The sequence below is a fragment of the Aotus nancymaae genome, unplaced genomic scaffold (assembly GCF_030222135.1).
Source record: "Aotus nancymaae isolate 86718 unplaced genomic scaffold, 86718_ANA_hifiasm-v0.15.2.pri h1tg000028l, whole genome shotgun sequence".
NCBI classification, from domain to species: Eukaryota; Metazoa; Chordata; class Mammalia; order Primates; family Aotidae; genus Aotus; species Aotus nancymaae.
The window spans coordinates 29,671,401-29,697,647 of record NW_026988441.1 but is presented as its reverse complement, the minus strand read 5'-3'; the positions used below and the strand labels follow the sequence as shown (position 1 = coordinate 29,697,647).

Here is a 26,247-nt window from a genome sequence, read left to right as displayed (position 1 = left end):
TACGAGACTGTGGGATGCTGGCAGAGCATTCAGAAGGTATTCACATTGTGAAGATGTTTCCCGCTCTAATTCTCTTTCATACCTTTTGACTGTATCACAGAGAAAGTCTGAATTTGGTGCTAGCAGGTCTTTAACACCTTAGCAATTGAGATGCTCTCCCTTTGACAGATGGATAAATAGCAGCCTTCATGCTTGGAGCCTTCAACAGGACAGCCTCTATCTTCTATCAGAAATAACCTTCTGTTACTTGTTATGTATTTGGTGTTTGTTTGTTTGTTTGTTTTTAAGATGGAGTCTTGGCTGGGCACGGTGGCTCACGCCTGTAATCCCAGCACTTTGGGAGGCCAAGGTGGGTGGATCATGAGGTCAGGAGTTCAAGACAAGCCTGGCTAAGATGGTGAAGCCCCTTCTCTACTAAAAATACAAAAATTAGCCTGGCGTGCTGGCGGGTGCTCTAATCCCAGCTACTCGGGAGGCTGAGGCAGGAGAATCACTTGACCCAGGAGGCAGAGGTTGCAGTGAGCCGAGATCGTGCCACTGCAATCTAGCTTGGGCGACAGAGCAAGACTTCATGTCAAAAATAAAAATAAAAAACAGAAATGGTATGTCACTGTCATCCAGGCTGGAGTGCAGTGGCACGATCTTAGCTCACTGCAACCTCCACTTCCCAGATTCAAGTAATTCTCCTGCCTCAGCGTCCTGATTAGCTGGGATTACAGGCACCGGCTATCATGCCTGGCTAAGTTTTGTATTTTTGGTAGAGATGGGGTTTCACCAGGTTGGCCAGGCTGGTTTTGAACTCCTTACCTCAGGTGATCCACCCACCTCAGCCTCCCAAAGTGCTGGGATTACAGGTGTTAGCCACCGTGCCCGGCCTGTCTGTTATGTATTTGTATGGGAGACTCCTGTTGAGGAAAATACTCCTACTTTTCCATTTGTGATTGTAATAAGTTTACCTCTGAAGTAAGCTGAGAAATGAGGTATAAGTGAGTTAAGTGTATTAAAACAGGAGAATCAGTGCCTGCATGCTACACAAATGATGCAGTCGGAAACCGAACCAAGTCTGGGAAACCCCGGAGTCATTTAACCCCAGTCTTCTTTTTATAGATGGAGAAAAAGGGAGCCTGGGGAGGGACGGTGGCTTCAAGGTCCCACATGGTGTGGTAGAACATCTGGGACCCATGTCTCCAGACTTTGATGTCACACTGTCCTTAATAACTGCCTTCACAGGCCCTGAACAGCAGCACGAGTAGAAACAACAGTGGTAACAGTCACAGTGGTGCCTGTGACACCGCCCCCCCCACACACAAGTAATGATAACAGGGACACACTGTGCCTTGTAGTATGTCAGGCCCAGACCTAAATGCTTAACACAGAATAATGCAGTCAGTTCTTACCTCACCCTATGACTGATTTTTGAGACACGGTCTCAGTCTTGCCCAGGCTGGAGTGTAGTGTGATCTCACTCACAGCCTCCCAGGTTCAAGTGATTCTCCTACCTCTGCCTCCTGAGTGTCTGGGACCACAGGCACACGTCACCACAGCCAGCTGGTTTTTGTATTTTTAGTAGAGATGGGGTTTTGCCATGTTGCCCAGGCTGGTCTCAATCTCCTGAGCTCAAGTGATCTTCCTGCCTTGTCCTCCCAAAGTGCTGGGATTACAAGCAGGAGCCATTGTGCTCGGCCCAGCCTGATAATTTCGATGCTGTTATTACCACCATTTTACAGGTGAGGAAATGGACAGAAAAGTGAAATTACTTGTCCAAGATCACATGGCTGGTAAATGGCAGACCTAGGCTTTGAGCCTGCGCCTCCTCGGAGACCCTCTCCAGTGTCATGGGAGTCATACTACGCTGCCTCCTGAGGAAATGCCTCTTGGGAGTGAGACCAAGGCCTCTGGTAAGTTCTGTCCTCCCCAGGAATTCACAGAGGTGACCTCTGCCCACTCCTTTAACATTCTGGGTGAACCAGGTCCCATGGTACTGGTGAGCATTGTAAGAATGGCGTGAGTGCCCCCCTGAGGAAGCAAGGGTGCATTACACCGGCAGCTTCCAACTTGACATTGAATTCATTTACAGGTATTTCATTAGTTTTTTGATTTTGTTTTGAGACGGAATTTTGTTGTTTTTTTACCCAGGCTGAAGGCTGGAATTACAGGTACTCACCAGCCCACGCAGCTAATTTATTAGTTTTTATAATAGCCTTATTAACGTTTGAATTTCACATGCCATGCAATTCACCCAGTTAAACCGTGCAGTTTGATTGAATTGTTTGTTTTCTTTTTTTTTGAGACCGAGTCTTGCTCTGTCACCAGGCAGGAGTGCAGTGGCGCAATCTTAGCTCACTGCAATCTCCACCTCCTGGGTTCAAGCGATTCTCAGCCTCCTGAATAGTTGGGACTACAGGTATGCGCCACCTCACCCAGCTCAATTTTCTATTTTTAGTAGAGATGGGGTTTCACAGTGTTGGCCAGGCTCATCTTGAACTCCTGACCTTGTGATCTGCCCACCTTGGCCTCTCGCAGTGCTGGAATCACAGGCGTGAGCCACCACGCCTGGCAATAATTCAGCTTTTAAAAGCATTTTACTTTTGACTTACTTTTGTATTTTTAGAAGGAGTGTATTTGACAATCACAAGAGAAGGTAATTGCCCTTACTACCACTGTTCTGTCTGTATATACATGTGTTTTTATATGTAGATAGAAAGTTCCACGTGCTTCTCTCCATTCCCCTCACTGTGCTCTCATAGCATCTCCCCTTCAATTATGTACATAAATTACAAAATAGAGATATGCTTGTTTTAAACAAAATCAATACACAGTTGGGCACGGTGGCCCATGCCTGTAATCCCATCACTTTGAGAGGCCAAGGTGAGTAGGTCACTTGAGGCCAGGAGTTCGAGACCAGCCTGGCCAACATGGTGAACCCCATCTCTACTAAAATACAAAAATTAGCCGGGTGTGGTGTGTACACCAATAATCCCAGCTACCCACGAGGCTGAGGTGGGCGGATCGATGGAACCTGGAAGGCGGAAGTTACAGTGAGCTGAGATCACATCACTGTACTCCAGCCTGGGCAACAGAGCGAGACTCCATCTCAAAAAAAAAAAAAAAAAAATTAGCACAAGAACTTTATGGGGGAGAATGAAAGTTGGTTCCTGTTCACCCCATTCCTCTTCTTTCCACCGAGAGGCCCCATTAGCATTTAGGTGTATTTCCTCCAGAACTTTCCTGTTCTGTGGGATTCCCACAGACCCCCACACATTTGTTTCCTTGTTTCTTTCTTTTAACATAAGTGGGGTCTACATGTTATTCTGTGAGGCCTCACCTTTTCCTTAACCCTGAGGCGCCTTTGCCTCCGTGTATAATGATAGTCACTGCCTCTAAGGGCTGCTGTGAGACTCAGATGAGATCATGGGTCTCAAGTGCTGAGCAGAGCAACTTGCATTAGTTGCACTGTAAGTGCTCAGTAATAGCACTTTTTTTTGGACGGGTGCGGTGACTCATGTCTGTAATGCCAGCACTTTTGGGAGACCGAGGCAGGTGGATCACTTGAGCTCAGGAGTTCGAGACCATCCTGGGCAACATGGTGAGACCTCGTCCCTACAAAATAAAAAATAACACTGTGTGTGTGTGTGTGTGTGTGTGTGTGTGTGTGTGTTTTGAGACAGACTCTGACTCCGTCATCCAGGCTGGAGTGCAGTGGCATGATCTTGGCTCACTGCAACCTCTGCCTCCCGGGTTCTAGTGATCCTCCTGCCTCAGCCTACCAAATACCTGGGATTACAGGCTCCCACCACCATGCCCAGCCAATTTTTGTGTTTTTAGTAGAGACAGGGTTTCACCATGTTGGTCAGGCTGGTCTTGAACCCCTGACCTCAAGATCTTCCCCCCTCCACCTCCCAAACTGCTGGGGTTACAGGCATAAGCCACCATGCCCAGCTACACTGTTATTTTATAGCACATCCACAAAAGGGCTGAATATCTTGCCTAAAAGGTGCCCGATGTTTTCTTGTTACATGCCCTCTGCCGTGCTCCTGAGCTTGCCCATGTGCTCACCAGCCTGGTTCCGCACCTGTGTGTGCCCTGGAGGGATGTGCATTCTCTGAGGCTAAAACCACTGAACCTGGCCCACGCCACATCCAGCTGTGGGTCTCAGGAAATGCTGAACTGGACTGCTTTTCAGAAGCAGAGTTGCGTTTCTCTTGGCAAGCTACCTCCCCTCCCTGTGTCTCAGTCCCCTTGTGTGTAAACTGGGGATAACTGAAGGACCCTCCACATGGGAGTGCTGTGAGGATGACGAGGCACTGTGATACAGTCCCTGCTTTTATCCTTGCCTTCCTGCCGGGGCGGGCAGCCAGGGTAACTTACTTTTATTCTTGTGCCTTTCCAGAGAAGACCACTCATTTCATTGACTCCGTCCATAAATATTTATTAAAATTTTTTTTTTTATCAAACAAGTTCTATTGGTGTCTAAAAAGAAAAATTCACCCAACATTGAAACATACTCCAAGATTTATGTTACTGTTTTGTTTCTTTTTCACTCACTGCAGTGTGAGGAACAAATCACACACACTTTAGAGAAACAGAGAACACAGCATAGATTTTACAGAATCACATTTTTAAATCTCTGTATTGTGTTCCTCAAATACCTAGAGCCAGTCTGTGCATAAAAACATCGCACTGTTGTCTGTACCCTTAAAACTTGGCATCAGCCTAAAGATATGGGTAAGATGTACTGCTAGTTGCTATTCTGAAATTATTGCCTTATCCACCCTAATGATAGTTATCTAAAAAACTGTTTCTTCTATAGGAAGTCTCTGACAAGCTGTTACTCATTTCCTTGAGGTTAAAAAAATCTGGGGCAACATTTATATTTTGTTAGAAAACATTTAAAAAAGATTACCTACTATGTTCATATTAAGAACAATATCTGTGGCCGGGCGCCATGGCTCACGCCTGTAATCCCAGCACTTTGGGAGACTAAGGGGTGGATCATTTAGTCAGGAGTCCAAGACCAGCCTGGCCAACATGGTGAAACCCCGTCTCTACTAAAAATACAAAAACTAGCTGGGCGTGGTTAAAGGCACCTGTAATCCCAGCTACTTGGGAGGCTGAGGCAGGAGAATCACCTGAACCCGGGAGGCGGAGGTTGCAGTGAGCTGAGATCACGCCACTGCACTCCAGCCTGGGTAACAGAGTGAGACTCCACTTCACAAAAATAAAAAGAACCATTTCGATACAAGTCAGTTGTACAGTTATTTTAAGAGAAAGGTGAACATGACCAGCAGATTAATTCTGGCGACAAAAGTGAACTATGGTCTAGTCAGCCATTATCTATTACAGAGAGATGACAGCTTTACAAAGGGTTTCGCAGACCTACTGAGAGATGATGATGTTCCCTCAGTTTCGGTGCCTTCTACCACTGGTTCACCCTCTATATTAGCAACTGTGTCACTCTTGTTATGTCCATAAATATTTATTGAGCACCTACTATGTGCTCTGAGCCCTGGGATACAGCGGTGAACAATTAGAGCCTGTCCTCACTGAGTGGATGGTGCAGTGAGCGTGGGAGACAGAATACACTCGAGTATATGAGCCCTGAGAGGGCTGGAGGCGGGCAGTGCTCTGAAGGAGAAGGCAGCATGGGAGGGGACAGAGGGATGCGGGCCTGAGCACTCTCCACGTCGATCAGAGATCCACAAGATGCAGGGGGGTCACATGGGGAAGAGCAAACCCCCAGTGCTAAGGCCTGGGAGGCCACCTTGGGCAGCAGAGTGAGTCAGAGGGAGGGGAGGTTGGGGGAGTCACAGCTTTCTGGGATGGACTGGGAATTCCTTACTCTCTCCCTCTGCTGTGATCAAAGGCACCCTGGCAAATCCAGGAAACAGCTCCGCCCAGCAGCTGGCTCCAGCTGGGCCCAGTGGAATTCTGGAACTACCACCGGTGCTACCGAGAAGACCTGGATTTTGTTCTCAGGCACATCAATGGGAAAAGGTGGGTACACCTCACCACCATTACCAGTTGGGCACAGGACGCCACCAGGTGGATGAACCTAGCTGCGGCATCTGCCGTGTCACTCACAGCTCCACACTTCCGCTTGAATGGCTGTTGCAGGGGTTGGGAGTGGATTGTGGCAGTAAAAGTCGTTAGAGCGCATCCAACTTGTAGAAGTGAAAGCTTTAGGTGAACTGATAGCCCAGAGACCAAATGAGCCCCACAGATACGTTTTGGAATATTTTTTTTTTTTTTGAGACAGGGTCTCACTCTGTCACCCAGGCTAGAGTGCAGTGGTGTGATCTCAGCCCACTACAACCACAACTTCCCAAGCCGGGGGACTGCAAGTGGTTGGGACTACAGGCATGTGCCACTATGCCCAGCTCATTTTTGTATTTTTCATAGAGATGGGGTCTCAGTATGTTGCCCAGGCTGGTCTGGAACTCTTGAGTTCAAGTGATGTGCCCACCTCAGACTCCCAAAGTGCTGGGATTACAGGAGTCAGCCACCATGCCTGGCCCCTGGAAGTTTTTTTTGGGGGGAGGGGGTAGTTTTCTGAGACAGAGTCTTGCTCTGTTGCCCAGGCCGGAATGCAGCGGCATCATCTCGGCTCACTGCAACCTCTATCCCCCGGGTTCAAGTGATTCTCCTGCTTCAGTCTCCTGAGTATCTGCGACTACAGGTACATGCCACCAAGCTTGGCTACTTTTTGTATTTTTAGTAGAGACAGGGTTTCACCATGTTGGCCAGGCTGGTTTCAAACTCCTGATTCAGGCGATCCACCCGCCTTGGCCTCTTAAAGTGCTGGGATGATAGGCATGAGCCACTGCGCCTGGCCCTTGCTAAGTCTTCATGGCTCATGTTATGTCATGAGAATTTCTGCACGCATGCTGCTCTGTGACACCCCTGTAGGAGGGTAGAGGAAGCCCATCTCTCAAGAGCCCAGGGAGAATTGGAGATGAAGAATGTCATTATTGGCCATTAACTGGAGAAACTAATTCCTTCAAAGGAGGACGTGTAGAGACCAGGTCATGGCAAAGGGCAAGAAGATCTGCTTGAATCTTTCAGGTATTTCAACAGCTCATGAGGGGAAACTCACCATCAGAGGTGTGAAAAACAGTGTGGAGAAATGAGGAAATACCTAATTACTAGTAAATAGTTACTGAGTCGAAACAAATAGGGCTTTGTTGGAAATTCCTTCTGCCTCTTGTGTGTCTCTTTTGAGGTCTCTAGTAACCTATAAAAAGCTGAGGAATTCCTTTTGGGAGCCTGGCAAAGGGAAGAGAGTCCTTCTTGACCCTTGGCCACAACACCCTTAAAGGAGTGTCTCTGGGCAGTGGGTGAGGGAGGGGGTGTGGAGTTGCGTTGACGAGATGACCGATGCCCAAGGTAGGGCAGAGATAAGGGCACTGTGGGGCAGGGCCAAGTCCAGATGCCAGCATTCCCACCACACCTGGTCCCTTTTATCCTGCAGGTTGGCATCATGGGGCGGACTGGAGCAGGGAAGTCATTCCTGACCCTGGGCTTCTTTCGGATCAACGAGTCTGCCAAAGGAGCGATCATCATTGATGACATCAAATCGCCAAGATCGGCCTGCACAACCTCTGCTTCAAGATCACTTCAACCCCCAGGTGGGGTCTGGGTGCCACCCAGGGGGTGAGCCAGGGGTGGCATGCCCTATGATTGCACTAACAGTGATGTATATTTAGTTTTGGGACAAACATACATGCGGCCCTGCTTCATTTTTTTTTTCTTCCTGAAACAGGGTCTTTTTTTTTTTTCTGAAGTCCGTCTCCATGCGATCTCGGCTCACTGCAACCTCCGCCTCCCAGGCTCAAGCGATTCTCCCACCCCAGCCTCCTGAGTAGCCAGGACTACAGGCACATGCCGCCACACCCAGTTAATTTTTTGTATTTTTTGTGGAGATGGGGTTTCACCATGTTGTCCAGGCTGCTCTTAAACTCCTGAGCTCAAACGATCTGCCCACCTTGGCCTCCCAAAGTGCTGGGATTACAAGCGTGAGCCACCGCACCTGGCCTTCGTTATTTTTATTGATGAGGCTGTGCTGCTGCTTCCCTGAATTTCCTTTTAGCATATGATTAACAATGTGGAAAAGCACTGAGTATCACTCCCGACTTCCTGTCCTCGCAAGTGGTAGTTTTTTGAGCATCTAGAAAAATCGAGAAAGACACTGTCTTCTCTCTCTCTTGTCAGAGTCAGACTGAGAATCTCTAACCCTTCTAAGAACTAGACAAGAAATAAGAATGTTTTTTTTTTAATTTTAGATCACGGGGCGCACGTGCAGGCTTGTTACGTGGGTATATTGTGTTCTGTTGACCCTTGGGCTTCTATGGATCTCATCACCCTAATACTGAACCGAGTACCCGAGAGAGAGTTTCTCAGCCATTACCCTCCTCCATCTCTCCTTACTTTTGGAGGCTCCAGTTCTGTTGTTCCCATCTTTACATCCACAAATACCCAGAGTTCAGCTACCACGTAAAAGTGAGAACATGCAGTATTTGGTAAGAAAAAGTTTTTTTTTTTTTTTTAATCGAGACAAAGTCTCACTATGTCTCCCAGGATGGAGTGAAGTGGTGCGATCTCGGCTCACTGCAAGCTCCACCTCCTGGGTTCAAGTGATGTTCCTGCCTCAGCCTCCCAAGTAACTGGGATTACAGGTACACGCCACCATGCCTGGCTACTTTTCTATTTGTAGTAGAGACGGGGTTTCACCATATTACACAGACTGGTTCTCAAACTGCTGACCTCAGGTGATCTGCTTGCCTCAGCCTCCCACACACAGTGCTGGGATTACAGGGGTGAGCCAAGATGCCTGACCAAAATAAGGATTTTCTAGATCAATACCTGCAGGTGGATTCCTTAATATGTTGCCTTCGAGTGTAATCTTCTCTGAAGTTTCTTAGAAGATTCTCTTTTGAAGGTGCAGGACAGAAATCCACAGGACTTTACCATTAGTATTTACCTCTCACTTCTTCTGGAAGGTTCTCAACCCATGTGCATATTGAAGGCTCAAGGAAGGAAATCTGTCTTATTCTGCCACACTCAGATTTTCCAGACTTTTTTCCCATTATTAACGAATTTATTTTGGGGGGGTGGGGGACAGTCTTGCTCTGTCACCCAGAGTGGAGTGCAGTGGCCTGATCTCGGCTCACTGCAACCTCCGCCTCCTGGGTTCAAGTGATTCTCCTGCCTCAGCCTCCTGAGTAGCTGGGACTAGAGGTGTATGCCACCACACCCGGCTAATTTTTGTATTTTTAGTAGAGACCGGGTTTCGCCACGTTGGCCAGGCTGGTCTCGAACTCCTGACCTCAAGTGAAGTGCCCACCTCGGCCTCCCAAAGTGCTGGGATTACAGGCATGAGCCACTGCACCTGGCCTTTTTCTCCATTATTAACATCACCAGAAACAGTGATTCCAAGGAGCTCTAAAACCCCACCTTCACCAGTCCTGGCCAGAAGTCCTTATGTCTCACCTCTTCTCCGTCCATGTCAGCGTGACGTAGGCATCACATGCCACCACTCTCTTCTCTCTGAACAGGACCCTGTTTTGTTTTCGGGTTCCTTCTGCATGAACCTGGACCCATTCAGCCAGTACTCAGATGAAGTCTGGACGTCCCTGGAGCTGGCCCACCTGAAGGACTTGGTGTCTGCCCTTCCCGACAGGCTGGACCACGAGTGCGCAGAAGGCGGAGAGAACCTCAGGTAGGCGGGGGTAGACTGAGGAACACCAGATAAGGTCTGCTAGATGCCACCTCAGTAGGGGTGTTTGAATATTCTGTCCAGATGTATGTCAGACCTGGATTTGAGTACTAGTTGTGCTGCAGATGTCCCATTTGTCCCTTCAGCTCTTGGAGCCTCAGTTTCTGTATCTGTAAAATGGGTCTTAATTCAGGCCTTTGTACCATGAGGTATAATAACCAGGATGGACAATGCGTTTCCTTTTATACACACCAGCTCCATTCAGTTGACAGTGGCCATCAGTTGTTAAGCTATAGAAAGGCTTCTGTACCAGTTGGTCACTAGCACTGCTCTGAGCCCCCCAAGTCCCCAGCTGTCTTGGTCCTTCTCCCAGGATACTGGAGATGTGTCCATGACCCAGTAACTCGAGCATTAATGCCTGGCACAGCAGGGGAACCTCTGGGGTCCTACTCTGGTGTTCTTCGTCAGTGCCTGCTTCTGGTTTGGTTATCCGTCTCCACGACAACCAACCACAAAGTCTCAGTCATGCTCAACCATAAAGCAGCGGTCTCTGCTCCCTGGCGAGGGCAGTCAGGCAGTTGGCTGGGCTCACAGCATGTCTCGGGATCAGCTGGCTGTCGCTGATCTACTTGGCCTCAGGTGGGGCAAGAAGGGTACGTGTGCATTCCTCATTCTCCAGCAGACCAGCTTGGGCATGTTGTCATGGCGATGATGGGTACAAGAGTGTAGACAGTGTCACGTGCATCTCGCAGTAGTCTCCTGGCTGGCCTTATGTTTGCTCACGTCCCATTGGCCAAAACAAGGTACATGTCTGAGTGCAGAAGCAACTGTCATTGGCCCCACAGTTGGATAGGGATGCATGGATATGAGGACTTTTTTTGTTTTTGAGGCAGGGTCTCTGTCACCCAGGCTGGAGTGTAGTGGCACAATCTCAGCTGTAACCTCCACCCCCAGGCTCAAGCAATTGTCCTGCCTCTGCCTCGTAAGTAGCTAGGATGACACATGCCCACCACCATGCCCAGCTAATTTTTGCATTTTTAATAGACATGGAGCATCACCACATTGGCCAGGCTGGTCTTGAACTCCTGGCCTCAAGTGATCCTTGGCCTCCCAGAGTGCTGGGTTATAGGTGTAAGCCACTGTTTTGAGAATGATTGAACCTGCATCTTGCTGAATAGGAGATGCGTTCAGATTGATCAGTGATGTCTGCTGCAGGCACAGATGTTGGGAGTGGACGGGCTCTCCTGGTCAAGGAACACAGAGTGTCTCGTCTCACTTCTCCCAGCCTGTGCCTAGGTTCAGGGTTGGGGTGGTTTGACCCAACACTGTCTCCTGGTCTTTTTCTTCTGGTCAGGTGTCACGCGGCACCAGCTTGTGTGCCTGGCTCGGGCCCTGCTGAGCAAGATGATTCTTGTGTTGGATGAGGCCACGGTGGCCGTGGACGTGGAAATGGGCGACCTCATTCAGTCCACCATCCGGATGCAGTTCAAAGGCTGCAGTGTCCTCAACATTGCCCACCGGCTCAACATCCTCATGGGCTACACAAGGTGATGTCCGTGGCACGATGGCCTCTGGCCTTTGGGAGTTTGCCTTACTCACTGGCTCACTAAGCCATTCATTCAACACTGTCCCTATTCCTAGTGACAGACCCAGTGGGTGGATCCTCTTCATCATGGATGGTAGCAGGTATTTCTTTTTCGTTTTGTTTTTTTTTTGTTTTTGGAGATGGAGTCTTGCTCCATCACCCAGGCTGGAGTGCAGTGGTGCAGTCTTGGCTCACTGCAACCTCCACCTCCTGGATTCAAATAATTCTCCTGCCTCAGCCTCCTGAATAGCTGGGAGTAGAGGCACACACTACCATGCCCAACTGATTTTTGTACTTTTACCAGACACAGGGTTTCACCATGTTGGTCAGGCTGGTCTTAAACTGCTGACCTCATGGTCTGCCTGCCTCGGCCTCCAAAAGTGCTGAGATTACAGGTGTGAGCCACAATGCCGGGCCCTAGCCAGGGTTTTTATCTATCTCGTCTTTTCTTCTTCTATTATTCTGGTTTCCTGTGGGAAGGGGCTGGGGTACTGTCAATCATGGGACCTGATCAGAGAGGTGGTCACATGACACAGCCTAGCCTATCAGAGTCTACTATTCATTCAGTTACTGTGATGAGTTCAGAGATGCATACAGCATCCACAAAGGGCCAATCAGAACCTTCTCTGGGATTAATATTTGACTAATGAGCTGGAGAAACATTTTACATGTTGAATTGCTAAGGTGAGATGATATGTTGGCTAGTGGCCATCAGACCTGCCCTGGAAAAAGAGTATGTGCAAAATGAGACCAAACAGAGGTAAGCCAGTGGTTCCTAAATATTTGTGTGCATCAGAATTATCTGGAGGGTTAAAACCTAGATTCATGGGCTGACCCACATAGTGTCTGAGTCAGTAGGCCTGGGCTGGGGCCTGAGAGTGTACACTGCTAACTAGTCCCCAGGTGAGACTGCTGCTGATCCTGGGCCATGCTTTGAGAAACTGCCTATGTCTGCTGCCCGCCCACCGCAGGGTTGTCTGCTCACAGGCTCAGCCAGTAGCCCTGGCAGAAGTAGGCCACTTGTTGGTAGAGTAAGAGGAAGAGTGCATAGAGGCAGAGGATGGGTTTCCATGGACCACAGGTAGGCCAGGTACACTGCAGCCTTCACCTGTAGCACACAGGAGGCAGAAAGAGCCCCTGGAGGGAGGGGTGAGTTGAGGCCAGGCAAGGCTCTCAGAAAACACACCAATAGGCAGAGGGAACCACCACGAAGACCCCACGGGTTCTCCCTCTGTTCCTCCCACCAGGAGCTCCATCTCCCCCACAGGCCCCGGCTAGCCTGAGAACCCCCATCTCCTGTATGATCCCCAATGAGTTAGTATTCCTAATTTTTCTTTTTTTCTTTTGTGAGACAGTCTCACCCAGGCTGGACTACAGTGGTGTGACCTCGGCTCACTGCAACCTCCGCCTCCCAGATTCAAGCGATTCTCCTGTCTCAGCCTCCCAAGTAGCTGGGATTACAGGCACCTGCCACCACGCCTGGCTGACGTTTGTATTTTTAGTAGAGATGAGGTTTTACCATGTTGGTCTAGGGTGGCCTCAAACTCCTGACCTTAGGTGGTCTGCCCGCCTTGGCTTCCCAAAGTGCTGGTTATACAGGTGTGAGTCACCTACCTGGCTGGAATTTCTTCTCAGAGCAAGAGATAGCCATGGACAGGCGAGTGACAAGATAGGATTAGATGGATATTTTCAACACTCCCGTCTGGCCGCAACTGTGCATGAACTTCAGATTTGTAGCAGCAGGACCCTAAACCAGTGGCCAAACCTCTTTGTGTCTCAGCTTCCTTATCTGTGAAATGGAGGTTAATGAGCATGCCTGACCCATGGTGGGTGTTCAAGAAAACTCTTCTGGATAGGTGTGGTGGCTCACACCTGTAATCCAAGCACTTTGGGAGGCCGAGGAGGGAGGATCGCTTGAGGCCAGGAGTTTGAGATCAGCCTGGGCAACATATCCATCTCTTTAAAAATATGAAAATTAACAAGGCATGGTGGTACAAACCCATAGTCCCAGCTGTTTGGGAGGCTGAGGTGGGGAGATTACTTGAGCCTAGGAGTTCAAGGCTGCAGTGAGCCATGATTGTGCCAGTGTACTCCAGCCTGGGTGACATGGGAGACGGAGGTTGCAGTGAGCCGGGATTGTGCCATTGCACTTCACCCTGGGTGACAAGAGTACAACTCCATCTCAAAGAAACGGAAATTCCAAGATTCTTATCTCGCGCCCACTCACTGCCTGCCAGCCTCATGGGACCCCTTTCTCTGGCACCCTAAAGCACTTCTACTTTGGAGCCATTGTGCCTGCTGCTTCCTCTGCCCTGGAGTACTCTTTCTGTTGCTCTTTGTATGATTAGTGCCTTCACACATTCTTTGGGGAAGCTCACATGTCACTTCTCAGAGCATCCTATCCACACCACCTGTGACCCTTAGTTTGTCTCCATTTCATCATTCTTTAAGAGGCAGGATCTCACTCTGTCACCCAGGCTGGATTGAAGTGGCATGATCATAGTTCACTGCACCCCTGAACTCCTGGCCTCAAGCAGTCCTCCCACCACAGCCTCCAAAAGTGTTGGGATTACAGCTGTGAGCCACTGCGCCTGATCATTCCTTTTTTTTGTTTGTTTTGACATGAAGTCTTACACTGTCTCGCAGGCTGGAGTGCAATGGCACAATCTTGGCTCACTGCAACCTTCGCCTCCTGGGTTTGAACGATTCTCCTACCTCAGCCTCCCAAGTAGCTGGGATTACAGGCGGCCACCAACATGCCTAGCTAGTTTTTTTTGTATTTTTAGTAGAAACAGGGTTTCACTATGTTGGCCAGGCTGGTCTCAAAATGCTGACTTCATGATCCACCTGCCTCAGCCTCCTAAAGGGCTGGGATTACAGGTGTGAGCCACCATACCTGGCCATTCGTACTTTATAGCACTTACTGTTATCAGATATAGCTTGCTTATTAGCCTAATTATTTACTCTCTGTCTATCCTCACTAGTATCCAGTCTCCGCCAGATTTAGCCTGGCACATAGTGGGCATTGTGTGTTTCCTGGATGAACGAGGGGGTGGGTAGGTAGGTATGTGGATGAATGAGTGAATGAATGGATGAACAGCTAAACAGATGTGTAGGTGAGGGAGTGGTTGGTATGTATTGTTAGCTGGGTTACATGGATGGGTTGGATAAACGAGTAGGTGGGTGAATGGATGGGATGACAGTTAAATGAGTGGGTGGATGATGGGATGGTAAGTAGGTGGGTGGAGGTACGTAGCAGTATAGAAGAAGAGAAACAGGACAAGCTTCACACCTAGACTGGCCTAGATTTGAGTCCCAGGCTAGCTATGAGGACACAGATAAGTCTTTTAACTTGGCTGCAAGTGAGCTGTGATTACATCACTGCAGTCCAGGCTGGGTAAGTGACTGAGCCACTCTCCCAAAAATAAATTTTAAAAGACTTTTTATGTATGTCTAAAACAGAGCTATCCTATCTATTTTTTAGAGTGGTTGTGAGGATTAAGAAAACAGGTCTAGAATTCTACTGGCACAAAGTAGGTGCTCAAGAAAGGTGAGTATCACCACTGCCCTACATCTGGTGGGAGGACTTGGGTCCTTGTGGGTGGCAGCAGTGGGTGGGGAGGGGGTGGGTCAGGCTGGTGCTTACCGTGTCATATCGCACGCTGTCCTTTCCTGTTGGCCATGCTGTCCTGTCAGGGTCATCTAGAGGAACCCCTCTCTGGGCTAATGAAGTGGTGTGGTCCTTCTCAAGGATTGACTCGATGGACCTGTTTAGAGGAAATAAAGATGAAGTCAGCGGCTCTCCCAGTGGCGGGGTGTATACGCCCAACCTTCAGGCCCACTGATAGCCACTGAGGTTAGGGTATACTCTCCATTCATTCATTCATTCATTCAGTCTTTCATGCATCCAACAGAATACTGACCTGGCATCATACTTCCCTTCTTCCTGTGTGGTACCCAGCTAAATGCCATCTATTACCCCAGAGTCAAGCAAGCCCATTCTTCTGATGCCATTTCACAGGATGAACTTAGTTTGCCCACCATTGGAACTCTGTTCTCAAAATTTTCTTATTTTTTTCTTTTTTGAGATGGGGTCATGCTATGTTGCCCAGGTTGGTCTCAAACTCCTGAGCTCAAGCAATCCGCCCACCTCAGCCTCCCAAAGTGCTGGGATTACAGGCATAAGCCGCTGCACCCATCCTGTTCTCAGAATTTTCATTTTGGCTTAAGCTTTGGTGCAATTGTTTTGCCCCTACTGTTTACCATCAGATTTGTCAGTCCAACTGACAGAATATAAATTATGCACAATTCAGATGTTGAAGACTTTTTGAAAGTCTTATCTGTGGATGAGTGAGCTGACTTAACCTCTGTGCCTCTGTTTTCTCAGCTGTCCAGATGGGGTAATATCTATCCACCCCCTCATTTATCCATTCCTCTACATATCTGTATATCTACATATACTTGTCTACCTACCTGCTATTAAGTTTAGCCTAAAACTGCCTCCTAACATATTTTAGGTTTGGCCTAAAGGTTTTCCCGTACATAGTGAACTGTAAATTAACTGGACTCCTACACAAACAGACTGCAACCTACTCATGTGTCAATCACTGAATTTCAGCCAGTCAAAGGCAGCCAACTGTTTAAACCATGTTCAAATAAAGCAAACGCCGAGCTGTAACCAATCTGGCTGTTTCTGACCTCACTTCTGTTTTCTGTCCTTCACCTTCCTTTTTTTGTCCATATTCTGGTTCAGCGGCTGCATGATGTGCGGATCATTCTTTACTCAATTAACCTCTGTCAGCCAGGTGCCTTGACTCATGCCTGTAATCCCAGCCCTTTGGGAGGCCGAGGCAGGCAGATCCCCTGAGGTCAGGAGTTCAAGACCAGCCCAGCCAACATGGCAAAACCCTGTCTCTACTAAAAATACAAAAATTAGCTGGGCCTGGTTGTGCATGCCTATAGTCCCAGCTACTTGGAAGGCTAAGGCACGAGAATCTCTTGAACCCAGAAGGCAGAGGTTGCAGTGAGCCGATATCGTGCCACTGCACTCCCGCCTAAGGGACAGAGAGAGATTCTGTCTCAGAAACAAAACACAACGAAACAAAACTTTAGACACATTAAGTTTGACAGACGTTATTATTACTATTTTTGAGATGGAGTATAGCTCTGTCGCCCAGGCCAGAGTGCAGTGGCACAATCTCTGCTCACTGCAACCTCCACCTCGTGTGTTCAAGCAATTCCTGTGCCTCAGCCTCCCGAGTGGCTAGGGCTACAGGCGTGCACCACCAGGCCTGGATAATTTTTGTATTTTTAGTAGAGACAGTGTTTGGCCATGTTGGCCAGGCTTGTCTCGAACTCCTGACCTCAGGTGATCCACCTGCCTCTGTCTCCCAGTGCTGGGATTACAGGCGTGAGCCACCACACCCAGCCGTAATGTATCTAAAGGTTTTCTCTAAACATGACTACCTATCCATCTGATCTTACTTCGGATTCTTGTGCACCGTGAAGATGGTGGGATTGGTCAGTGTGTGAGAAGTGTCCTCAGGGTGGCTAGCTGGGATGGGGGTCAGCCCCAGTGATCCCCAGGGACTGAGGCCCCTCAGGATCCTTGCTACCCTGCACCCCTATATAGAAGGCACTTAAGCTCGAAGCACCTGGTACCAGTGGCCTGTGGTTCTGCTTCCTAAGATCCCGCTCACTAAGAGGGGAGAGTAGGAGGCAGCAGGTCCCTCTGCTTCAGTGAGCTCAGCTGTGTCCCGGCTGGAGGGAGCTGAGTGAAATGGGGACCGCAGGCCTCCTCCTGGCCTCTTGTCTATGTGTTCTGGCCAACAGCAAGCGATGCTGTGTGTATAGACCCAAGCCCTGAACATAACCCACCTGTCAAAGCATAAATGACCGGGCCTGGCATGGTAGCTAACAACTAAGGGGAGGATCTTTCTTTGGCACCAGCCCTGCCCTACTGCGGCATTGCTACAACTCCAGCAAGCTGGCTTGGCCCCCTTGAAGACATCCATCACGCTGGAAGGCATCTGTTCATCCCATGAACTGGCCCTATGGGGACCTAATCATCTTGGCCAACTGGACCGATTCTGGTGAATTATCCCTCAGGAGGGCGCCATGGGGGGACTTCAGCAGGTGCTCCATCCATAATGGTGCTGGTTGCCCCCTAAGGGCCCGAGACACAGGTGGTCCCTTCAGCTACATCAGCTTCAGCCCGTGCCTTTCTGAGTGTGGCACCATGGTGGACTCACCTCTCAGGTCTAAGCTTGGCCTCCTGCCTGCAGAGGAGTTCTAGGGTCCTTGGTGCTCGTCCCAGGTTCTGTTTCTGCAAGGTCAGGAGAGTCCTGTCACACTACATGGTCCAGATACTCACTTTGACACCCACTGACCATGTGGCCTTAACTGCACTGACCATCTATTTTCCCTGTTCTGGCTCCTGCCACCTCTCCAGCAACCTCAACGCCCCACTCTGAGTTCTTCCAGGAACATCATTCAGGCATTCACTCATTCATTCAGTTTTTCCATGAGCACCTGCTGTGAACTTGAGGTTGGAAAAACAGCAGTGAACACTGTATAGTTATCTTTGTTTCTCCTGACAGCCTTGCTCAAGCAGTTCCTTGTGTCGGGAATGCTCTTTACTGGTTAACTCCCACCTACCCTCAGGTACCATCCCTCCCAGGAAGGACACCTCCCCACCACTATCCCCCAGGTGTGGCCAGTAACTGAAGGTAGAGCTGTAGAAGTTTAACCATAGACCTATAAGCAAGAAATAACTGCTAGCATTGGCTACTGAGAGCTGGGGGGCTATTTGTTACACAGCATCATTGCAGCAAAAGCTGACCAATACAAACAGGCAAGTTCTAGCTTCAAGCTTCAGGACTGGGACATTGTGAATCAACACTTACGGTTTTTAGCCAGGCTTGGCCAATCCTAAGCAGATGTTCTCAGAAGAGACAAAGTCTGAGCTTGAGGGAGACCTGGGTGAGTCCTTGCTCTGTCATGCAGGGATGAGAAAAAGCCTAGTGATTAAAAAACACATTCTCTGGAATCAAGTTGCTTGGGTGCAAATCCCAGTGCTGCCACTTATAAGCCATGTAACCTGGGACTAGTTGCTTAACTTTTGGGCCTCAATTTCCTCATCTATGAGATGGAAATGATTCTAGTCCCAGCCTCACAGGGGCATCATGTTGATTCAGTGAGCTAATACATGTGATGTGCTGCAAGTTGCTACTTTTCATTGTGGGTGAGCTTGGCTTGGCAGCTCTACTTCCAGAACCTTGTCATGTATCCAGCGGACTTTGTGTTCTTTGGATTATTAGAAACTCTAGCTGGCATGTTGTAGCTTTCTAGGCACCAAAACCTTCTTGTGCTGTCTCCATAGCAACGGCAAGCATAGACTCTGGAGTTGGACCCACTCAGGTTCTAACCTGGTGACCTTGGGCAACTGATTTAACTCTCTGCTCATCTGTAAAACGACAGCAGTAACTTCACATGCCTCTGAGGGCACTCTGAGAATCAAATGAAATAGTGTTTTTACAGAAGCACTTAGCACAGCCCCTGGCTCGTAGATGGTATTACTGGCTCTTCTTGGAGAGAGGTGAACTATGGGAGAGCCGTCTGCTTCTGGGCATGGGCCTGCAGGGAGGGTGTGACCAGAGCACTCCACTCTTGCCAGTAGGACCCTTTGGGCCTTTTTCCCCAAGGGTGGCAAGAGCCAGGCACGGAGAATCAGCAAAGCCCACCTAGTACCTCCTTCTCTATCTCCTGGCTGTCTGGCTTGATCCAGAAGACTCATGACGGCCCGCTTCTTGTGCAGAAGCTCCTGGTAGGAACCCATCTCTACAATGGCCCCATCTGCCAGCACCACAATCCAGTCAGCCTGGGTCAGGATGTGGAGTGTGTGGGTCATGAGAATCTGTGTCTGGGCAGGGAAGGGTTAGCAGTTAACACACATATGGCCACCTTCCATGGCTCACGCCTATAATCCCAGCACTTTGGGAGGCCAAGGCAGGTGGATCACTTGAGGCCAGGAGTTCAAGACCAGCCAGGTCAATATGGCTAAGCCCTGTCTCTACTAAAGATACTAAAATGAGCTAGGTATGATGGCACACACCTGTAGTCACAGCTACTTGGGAAACTGATGCACGAGATCACTTGAAACTGGGAGGCAGAGGTTGCACTGAGCTGAAATTGCACCACTGCATTCCATCCTAGGTGATAGAGCAAGACTCCGTCAAAAGAAGGAAAGAAGGGAGAGAAAGAGGGAGGGACGGGAAGGGAGGGAGGGAGAGAAAGGGAAAGAGGAAGGAAGGGAAGGGGAAAGAAAATGAGAAAAGTTACATGTGCTTGGCCAGCCTCCTGGAGCAGGGGGCTGGGGTGGGCGTATTGTCCCTGGAGAGTGGGGAGAGCTTCCCTTCTTGTGCTCCTGCTATCTTTCTTGAAAATAGCATTTCCAAACAGAGAAACAGAGGGGACCGCTTCAGCCTGTCTCAAGAGGACAAGGAGTCCACCTCACCCGGGCCAATCATCCAAGGCAGAGCTGTAGTAGTTAAACCACAGACACATAAGCAAGAAACAGCTGCTGTTGTAAGCTGATGGAATCTGAGGGGTTGTTTGTTATGTAGCATCATCATAGCAAAAACTGACCAATACAAAGAGGAAAACTGGACTCAAGTGGAAGGGGGCCGTGAGAGAAAGTTGGGTTATGACTGGATGCTAAGGGCATCCTCTGCCTTTGCCCTGTGCCCTCTGACACATGTTCCCAAACTTACTGTTCCCTGGAGTAGTCCGCCAGGCCTGATGACCTGGCTGAAGATGTGCTGGCCGACGTGAGCGTCCAGAGCCACCAGGGGTCATCCAGCAGGTACACAGCTGCCTTTCTGTACATAGACCGGGTGAGGCTCTGCTGCTGCTTCTCGCCCGAGAGATTCATGCCCTGTGGCCACAAAAGAAACAGTGTCCTATGTCTGCATCTACAGGGTGAAACTGGGGAGCCCAGGCAGGAGCAGGTTGGGGCACATCTGCCCATCAGGGTGAGGTGTAGCTCCCCATGCCTGTCCCCTGGGGACATGCTCAACTTCAAAGGCAGTCACTGCCAAGCCAGCATCCCCTCCATCCTCCCCTTCGCAGCACACTTCCTGGAGTTACCTGTGCTTCCCAAGCTACTCTGTCTCCCTACTCACTCTCTGTATCCATTTGAGTCCAACTTCTGTTCCCTTTCTCCACTGAGACCACCTTTAACGAGGACATCATTCGTTTCCCTATTCTGTGATCCAGTGGTACCTTTTCAGTCCTACTTTTTTAAAATTTTGAATTTTAATTGATTTTAGTTTTTATTGATATGTAATAGTTGTACCCATTTGAGGGGCACAGGTGATATTTTGAGACCTGTAGAGCAGTGGTCCCCAACCTTTTTGACACCAGGGATCGGTTTTGTAGAAGACAACTTTTCCATGGACCTGGGGGCACGGGGGTGGTTTCAGAATGATTCAAGCACATTACATTTATTGTGCCCTTTACATCTATTATTACTTATTTAGATGGAGTTTTGCTCTTGTCACCCAGGCTGGAGTGGAATGGCATGATCGTGGCTCACTGCAACCTCTGCCTGCTGGGTTCAAGCAATTCTCCTGCCTCAGCCTCCCAAGTAGCTGGGATTACAGGTGCCTGCCATCACACCTGGCTGATTTTTTGTATTTGTAGTAGAGATTGGGGTTTTATGTTGGCCAGGCTGGTCTCGAACTCTTGACCTCAGGTTATCCTCCCACCTCACCCACCCAAAGTGCTGGGATGATAGGCATAAACCATTGTGCCTGGCCTGCTTCTATTATTATTACATTGTGAAATATAGTGAAATACTTACACAACTCGCCATAATGCAGAATCAGTGAGAGCCTGAGCTAGTTTTGTTGAAACTAGATGGTCCCTCTGGGGGTGATGGGAGACTGTGATAGATCATCAGGTATTAGACTTTCATAAAAAGCATGCAGCTGCAGGGCGTGGTGGGTCATGCCTGCAATCCTAGCACTTTGGGAGGCCAAAGCAGGTGGATCATGAGGTCAGGAGTTCAAGACCAGCCTGGCCAACATAGTGAAACTCCGTCTCTACTAAAAAAAATACAAAAATTAGCTGTGCATGGTGGTATGTGCCTGTAATCCCAGCTACTCAGGAAGCTGAGGCAGGAGAATCGCTTGAACCCAAAAAGCGGAGGTTGCGGTGAGCCAAGAATGCACCACTGTACTCCAGCCTGGCAACAGAGCGAGACTGCATCTCAAAAAAAAAAAAAAAAAAGCAGCATGCAGCCTAGTTCCCCTGCATGTGCTGTTTATGGCAGGGTTTGTGCTCCTATGAGAATCTGATGCTGCCACTGATCTAGAGGTGGAGCTTAAGTGGTGATGCGAACAATAAAGAGGGGCTGTAAACAGGTGAAGCCTCATATGCCTGCCCGCTGCTCACCTGCTGTGCTGCCTGTCCAGTTCCTAACAGGCCTCAGACTGTTATGATTCGTGGCCAAGGGGTGTGGGGACCCCTGATGTAGACAGTATGTAATGATCATTTCAGGGTAACTGAAATAGTCATCACCTCAAATAGTTATTTTCTGTATTGGGAACACGACAATCCTTCTCTTCTAGCTATCCTGAAATTTACAAATAAATTCTCATTCACTATGATTTCCCTTGTGTACTATTGATTACTCACACTCATTCTTTCTACCTAGGCCTTCATCTTTCACGCATTCTTTATTTTTGAGACAGAGTCTCGCTCTTTCATCCATGCTGGAGTGCAGTGGCATGATCTCCACTCAGTCCAACCTCCACCTCCCGGGTTCAATCGATTCTCCTGCCTCAGCCTCCTGTGTAGCTGGGAGTACAGGTGCGCCACCATGCCTGGCTAATTTTTGTATTTTTAGTAGAGATGGAGTTTCACCATGTTGGCCAGGCTGTTGTTGAACTCCTGACTTCAAGCAGTCTGCCCGCCTCAGCCTTGCAAAGTGCTGGGACTACAGGCATGAGCCACCGCACCTGGCCATTCATTCGTTCTTACATTCGTTCATTCCACTAATAGCTACTGCCTGGTTATCATATCCCCAGCAGGATTCTAGGCTTTGGGGAAACAGCAATGAACAAAACAAAGTTTCTGCTCTCTGAATGGATCCGTCATTCTAATGAGGGGGAGAGAGACAGGCGATCCATAAACCAGCAACACAGACAGCACATCAGGTGGAAAGCACTATGAAGAATAAATACTAAAGTAGGTGCAGCCAGGTGCGGTGGCTCATGCCTGTAATCTCAGCACTTTGGGAGGCCGAGGTGAGTAGATCACTTGAGGTTAGAAGTTCGAGATCAGCCTGGCCAAGATAGTGAACCCCTGCTTTTACTAAAAGTACAAAAAAAAAAAAAAAATGAGCCAGGTGTGGTGGCACCTGCCTGTAATCCTAGCTACTGAGGAGGCTGAGTGGGAGGATTGAACTTGGGAGGTGGAGGTTGCAGGGAGCCGAGATTGCGCAACTGCACTCCAGCCTGGGCAACCGAGCAAGACTCCATCTCAAAAAAAGAAAACAAAGTGAAGAAACAACCCACAAAAAGAAAGTATTTGTGCATTACATATCTAACACCAGTCTGTTAACCACAACGTGAAATTTGTATAACTCAACAACAAAAACCACCAAATTACAAAATGGAGAAACAGTTGAACACACACTCCTTCAATAAGATGCAAATGGAAAGCACATAAACAGATGATCAATACCATTATCATTATGGCCATCTAAACTGAAACCACAGTGACATACTCCTTCACACACACTAGAAAGGCTATGATCCAAGAAATGTAAAAGGCAAGTGTTGGCAAGGTCGGAGAGAAATTACAACCTTTAAATAATTTACGTGGAATATAAAACAGTGCATCCTACTTTTAACATAGTTTGGTATTTCCTCAAAAAGCTAAAAATAGGCCAGGCACACTAGCTAATGCCTGTAATCCCAGCACATGGGGAGGCCGAGACAGGTGGATCACTCGAGTTCAGTCCAGGAGTTCAAGACCACCCACGACGACACAGCAGAACCCCGTCTCTACTAGAAATACAAAAATTAGCCAGGCATGGTGGCACGCACCTGTAGTCCCAGCTACTTTGGAGGGGCTGAGACAGGAGAACTGCCTAAGCCCAGAATGCGGAGGTTGCAGTAAGCCGAGATGGCACCACTGCACTCCAGCCGGGGCGAGAGCACAACACCCTGTCTCAAAAAAGAAAGGCTGGGCATGGTGGCTAATGCCTGTAATCCCAACACTTTGGGACGCCGAGGTAGAAGAATCACCTGAGGTTAGGAGTTCAAGACCAGCTTGGCCAACATGGCAAACCCCCGTCTCTACTAAAAATACAAACATTACCTGGGCATAGTGGCACGCATCTGTATTCCCAGCTACTTGGGAGGCTGAGGCAGAATAATTGCTTGAACCCAGGAGGCAGAGACTGCCATGAGCCTATATATGACCACGGCACTCCAGCCTGGCTGACAGAGCAAGATTCTATCTCAAAGGAAAAAAAAAAAGGAAAGAAAAACAAAATTCCTGGGAGTGACAGGGTGGCTCACATGTGTAATCCCAGCACTTTGGGAGGCTGAGGTGGGTGGATCACCTGAGGTCAGGAGTTCAAGACCAGCCTGACCAACATTAAGAAACTCCATCTCTACTAAAAATACAAAAATTAGCAGAGTGTGGTGATGCACACTTGTAATCCCAGCTACTCAGGAGGCTGAGGCAGGAGAACCCGGTAGGTAGAGGTTGCAGTGAGCCAAGACTGTGCTGCTGCACTCCAGCCGGGTCGACAGAGCAAGACTCCACCTAAAAAAAAAAAAAAAAAGAAAGAAAGTGAAAAGACACACAGAAAGCAAGAATTTGTGCATTACATATCTCACAACAGTCTTAACCACAATGTATAATTTGAATAACTCATCAACAAAATCAACAAACTTATAAAATTGAAAAACAGTTGAACACATACTCCTTCAATAAGATGCAAATGGAAAGCACATAAACAGATGATCAATACCATTATCACTATGGCCATCTAAACTGAAACCACAGTGACATACTCCTTCACACACACTAGAAAGGCTATGATCCAAGAAATGTAAAAGGCAAGTGTTGGCAAGGTCGGAGAGAAATCACAACCTTTAAATAATTTACGTGGAATATAAAACAGTGCATCCTACTTTTAACATAGTTTGGTATTCCCCTAAAAAGTTAAAAATAGGCTGGGCGTGCTAGCTAATGCCTGTAATCCTCGCGCATTCAGAGGCTGAGACAGGTGGATCACGAGGTCAGGAGTTTGAGACCAGCCTGGCCAACACAGTGAAACCCCATCTGTACTAAAAATGCGAAAATGAGCTGGGTGTGGCACTGGGTGCCTGTAGTTGCAGCTACTCAGGAGACTGAGGCACGAAAATCGCTTGAACCCAGGAGGTAGAGGCTATGGTCAACAGAGATTGTGCTACTGCACTCCAGCCTCAGCAACACAGGGAGACTCCATATCCAAAAAACAAAACCAACAAAAAAATTGAGGGTCATCTCACTGATAATCTAATAAATAATGGATTATTTCCTTGTCTTTAGAAAAATCACATTATTAACTGTTCTACTTTTAGATAACATAACTGCTATGACTTTAAGAACTCGTCTTGACAAAGCCTTGAAAACCTAAGGTGATCACTGGGTCAACGGGCTGGGAGAACACATATAAAATCCACGCTGAGACACCCGGGAGCCCGCGTCCCCACAGGTGGACTGCAGGCAGCTGTAGCAGACTGGATGGGAGAGGGCAGCAGGCAGGAGCACGCAGGGTCTGGAGGCCATGGTTCTAAGGCCATTGGGAAACCCCTGGCAAACTTCAATCCAGAGCTTGACAGGATGAAATCTGTGACTGTAAATAAATGTTTTGACATTACCAAGTGAGATCGCCGGTGGTGGTGGGATGGAAGATCCTCCAGGTGGGCTGCACTGAGCAGAGCGCGGCACCAGGCCAGGGTGTTCCTACCGGGAATGCGGGGTCTGCACCTGTTCAGAAGGAAAGGCTGAGTAGACCCGACGTGGAATCATCTCCACTCTTTACATCTGTCAAGGCTGTGAAAACTGAGAGGGTCAGCTGGGCATGGTGGCTCATGCCTGTAATCCCGGCACTCTGGGAGGCCGACGTGGGTGGATCATCTGAGGTCAGGAGTTTGAGACCAGCCTGGCCAACATGGTGAAATCCCATCTCTACTAAAAATACAAAAAATTAGCCAGGTGTGGTGGTGGATGCCTGTAATTCCAGCTACTCGGGAGGCTGAAGCTGGAGACTCTCTTGAACCTGGGAGGTGGAGGCTGCAGTGAGCAGGCATCGTGCCATTGCACTCCAGACTGCACAGAAAGAGCAAAACTCCATCTCAAAAAAAAAAAAAAAGAAAGAAAAAAATTGAGTGTCAGGAAAAATTCCCAAAAAGGAAAATTGGGCCAACATGGAAAGAGATATTTTTCTGCCAACTGTGGCAGGCAGTGAAGTGAAGCAGGTCTGTGGACTGGACTTTCACATAGAAATCATGTATTTTTGGCCGGGCACGGTGGCTCACACGTGTAATCCCAGCACTTTGGGAGGCCGAGGCGGGAGGATCACGAGGTCAAGAGATCAAGACCATCCTGGCCAACGTGGGGAAACCTCATCTCTACCAAGAATACAAAAAATCAGTCAGGCGTGGTCACGCACTCCTGTAATCCCAGCTACTGGGGAGGCTGAGGCAGGGGAATCCATTGAAACTGGGAGGTGGAGGTTGCAGTGAGCTGAGATTGCACCACTGCACTCCAGTCTGGCAACAGAGCAACACTCCGTCTTCAAAAACAAAACAAAAGAAAAAGGAACCGTGTATTTCCTGATTTGAGGGTATGTGGGGGTCACCTGGAGGAGTTTCTTCTTTTGGTG

General features: G+C 48.6%; 1 protein-coding gene and 1 long non-coding RNA gene across 13 annotated transcripts in view; one reads left to right on the top strand and one right to left on the bottom strand.

The window, feature by feature from the left end:
- LOC110569577 (ATP-binding cassette sub-family C member 6-like) overlaps positions 1-26,247 on the top strand; it is a 56,916-nt gene that overhangs the window by 25,716 nt on the left and 4,953 nt on the right. For 2 of the 9 annotated variants that reach the window (XR_010344332.1, XM_064381742.1), the window contains exons 5-9: positions 1,728-1,898; positions 5,864-5,994; positions 7,469-7,625; positions 9,552-9,715; positions 14,782-15,979. Coding sequence is in view for 5 of the 9 variants with exons in the window: in XM_064381742.1 (XP_064237812.1) it covers positions 1,868-1,898; positions 5,864-5,994; positions 7,469-7,625; positions 9,552-9,616 (384 nt within the window). In the remaining 4 variants the exon portion in view is untranslated. Of the gene's footprint in view, positions 1-1,727; positions 1,899-5,863; positions 5,995-6,038; positions 6,677-6,795; positions 7,063-7,468; positions 7,626-8,574; positions 8,673-9,551; positions 9,716-14,781; positions 15,980-17,246; positions 19,553-26,247 lie in introns of those variants that run through there. The other 7 variants (XR_010344334.1, XR_010344331.1, XM_064381737.1 and 4 more) reach the window with 7 other exon arrangements.
- Positions 4,414-21,581, bottom strand: LOC105720976 (uncharacterized). Of its 4 annotated transcripts, none has more exons than XR_010344343.1 (7): positions 20,069-21,581; positions 19,411-19,507; positions 18,203-18,316; positions 17,549-17,622; positions 14,944-15,064; positions 12,912-13,086; positions 4,414-12,019 (listed from the first exon to the last, which is right to left on the bottom strand). It is a non-coding gene; the product is annotated as an uncharacterized LOC105720976 (long non-coding RNA). The 4 variants fall into 4 exon arrangements; XR_010344345.1 differs by having other exon boundaries at positions 4,414-11,104; XR_010344344.1 differs by having other exon boundaries at positions 18,203-18,291.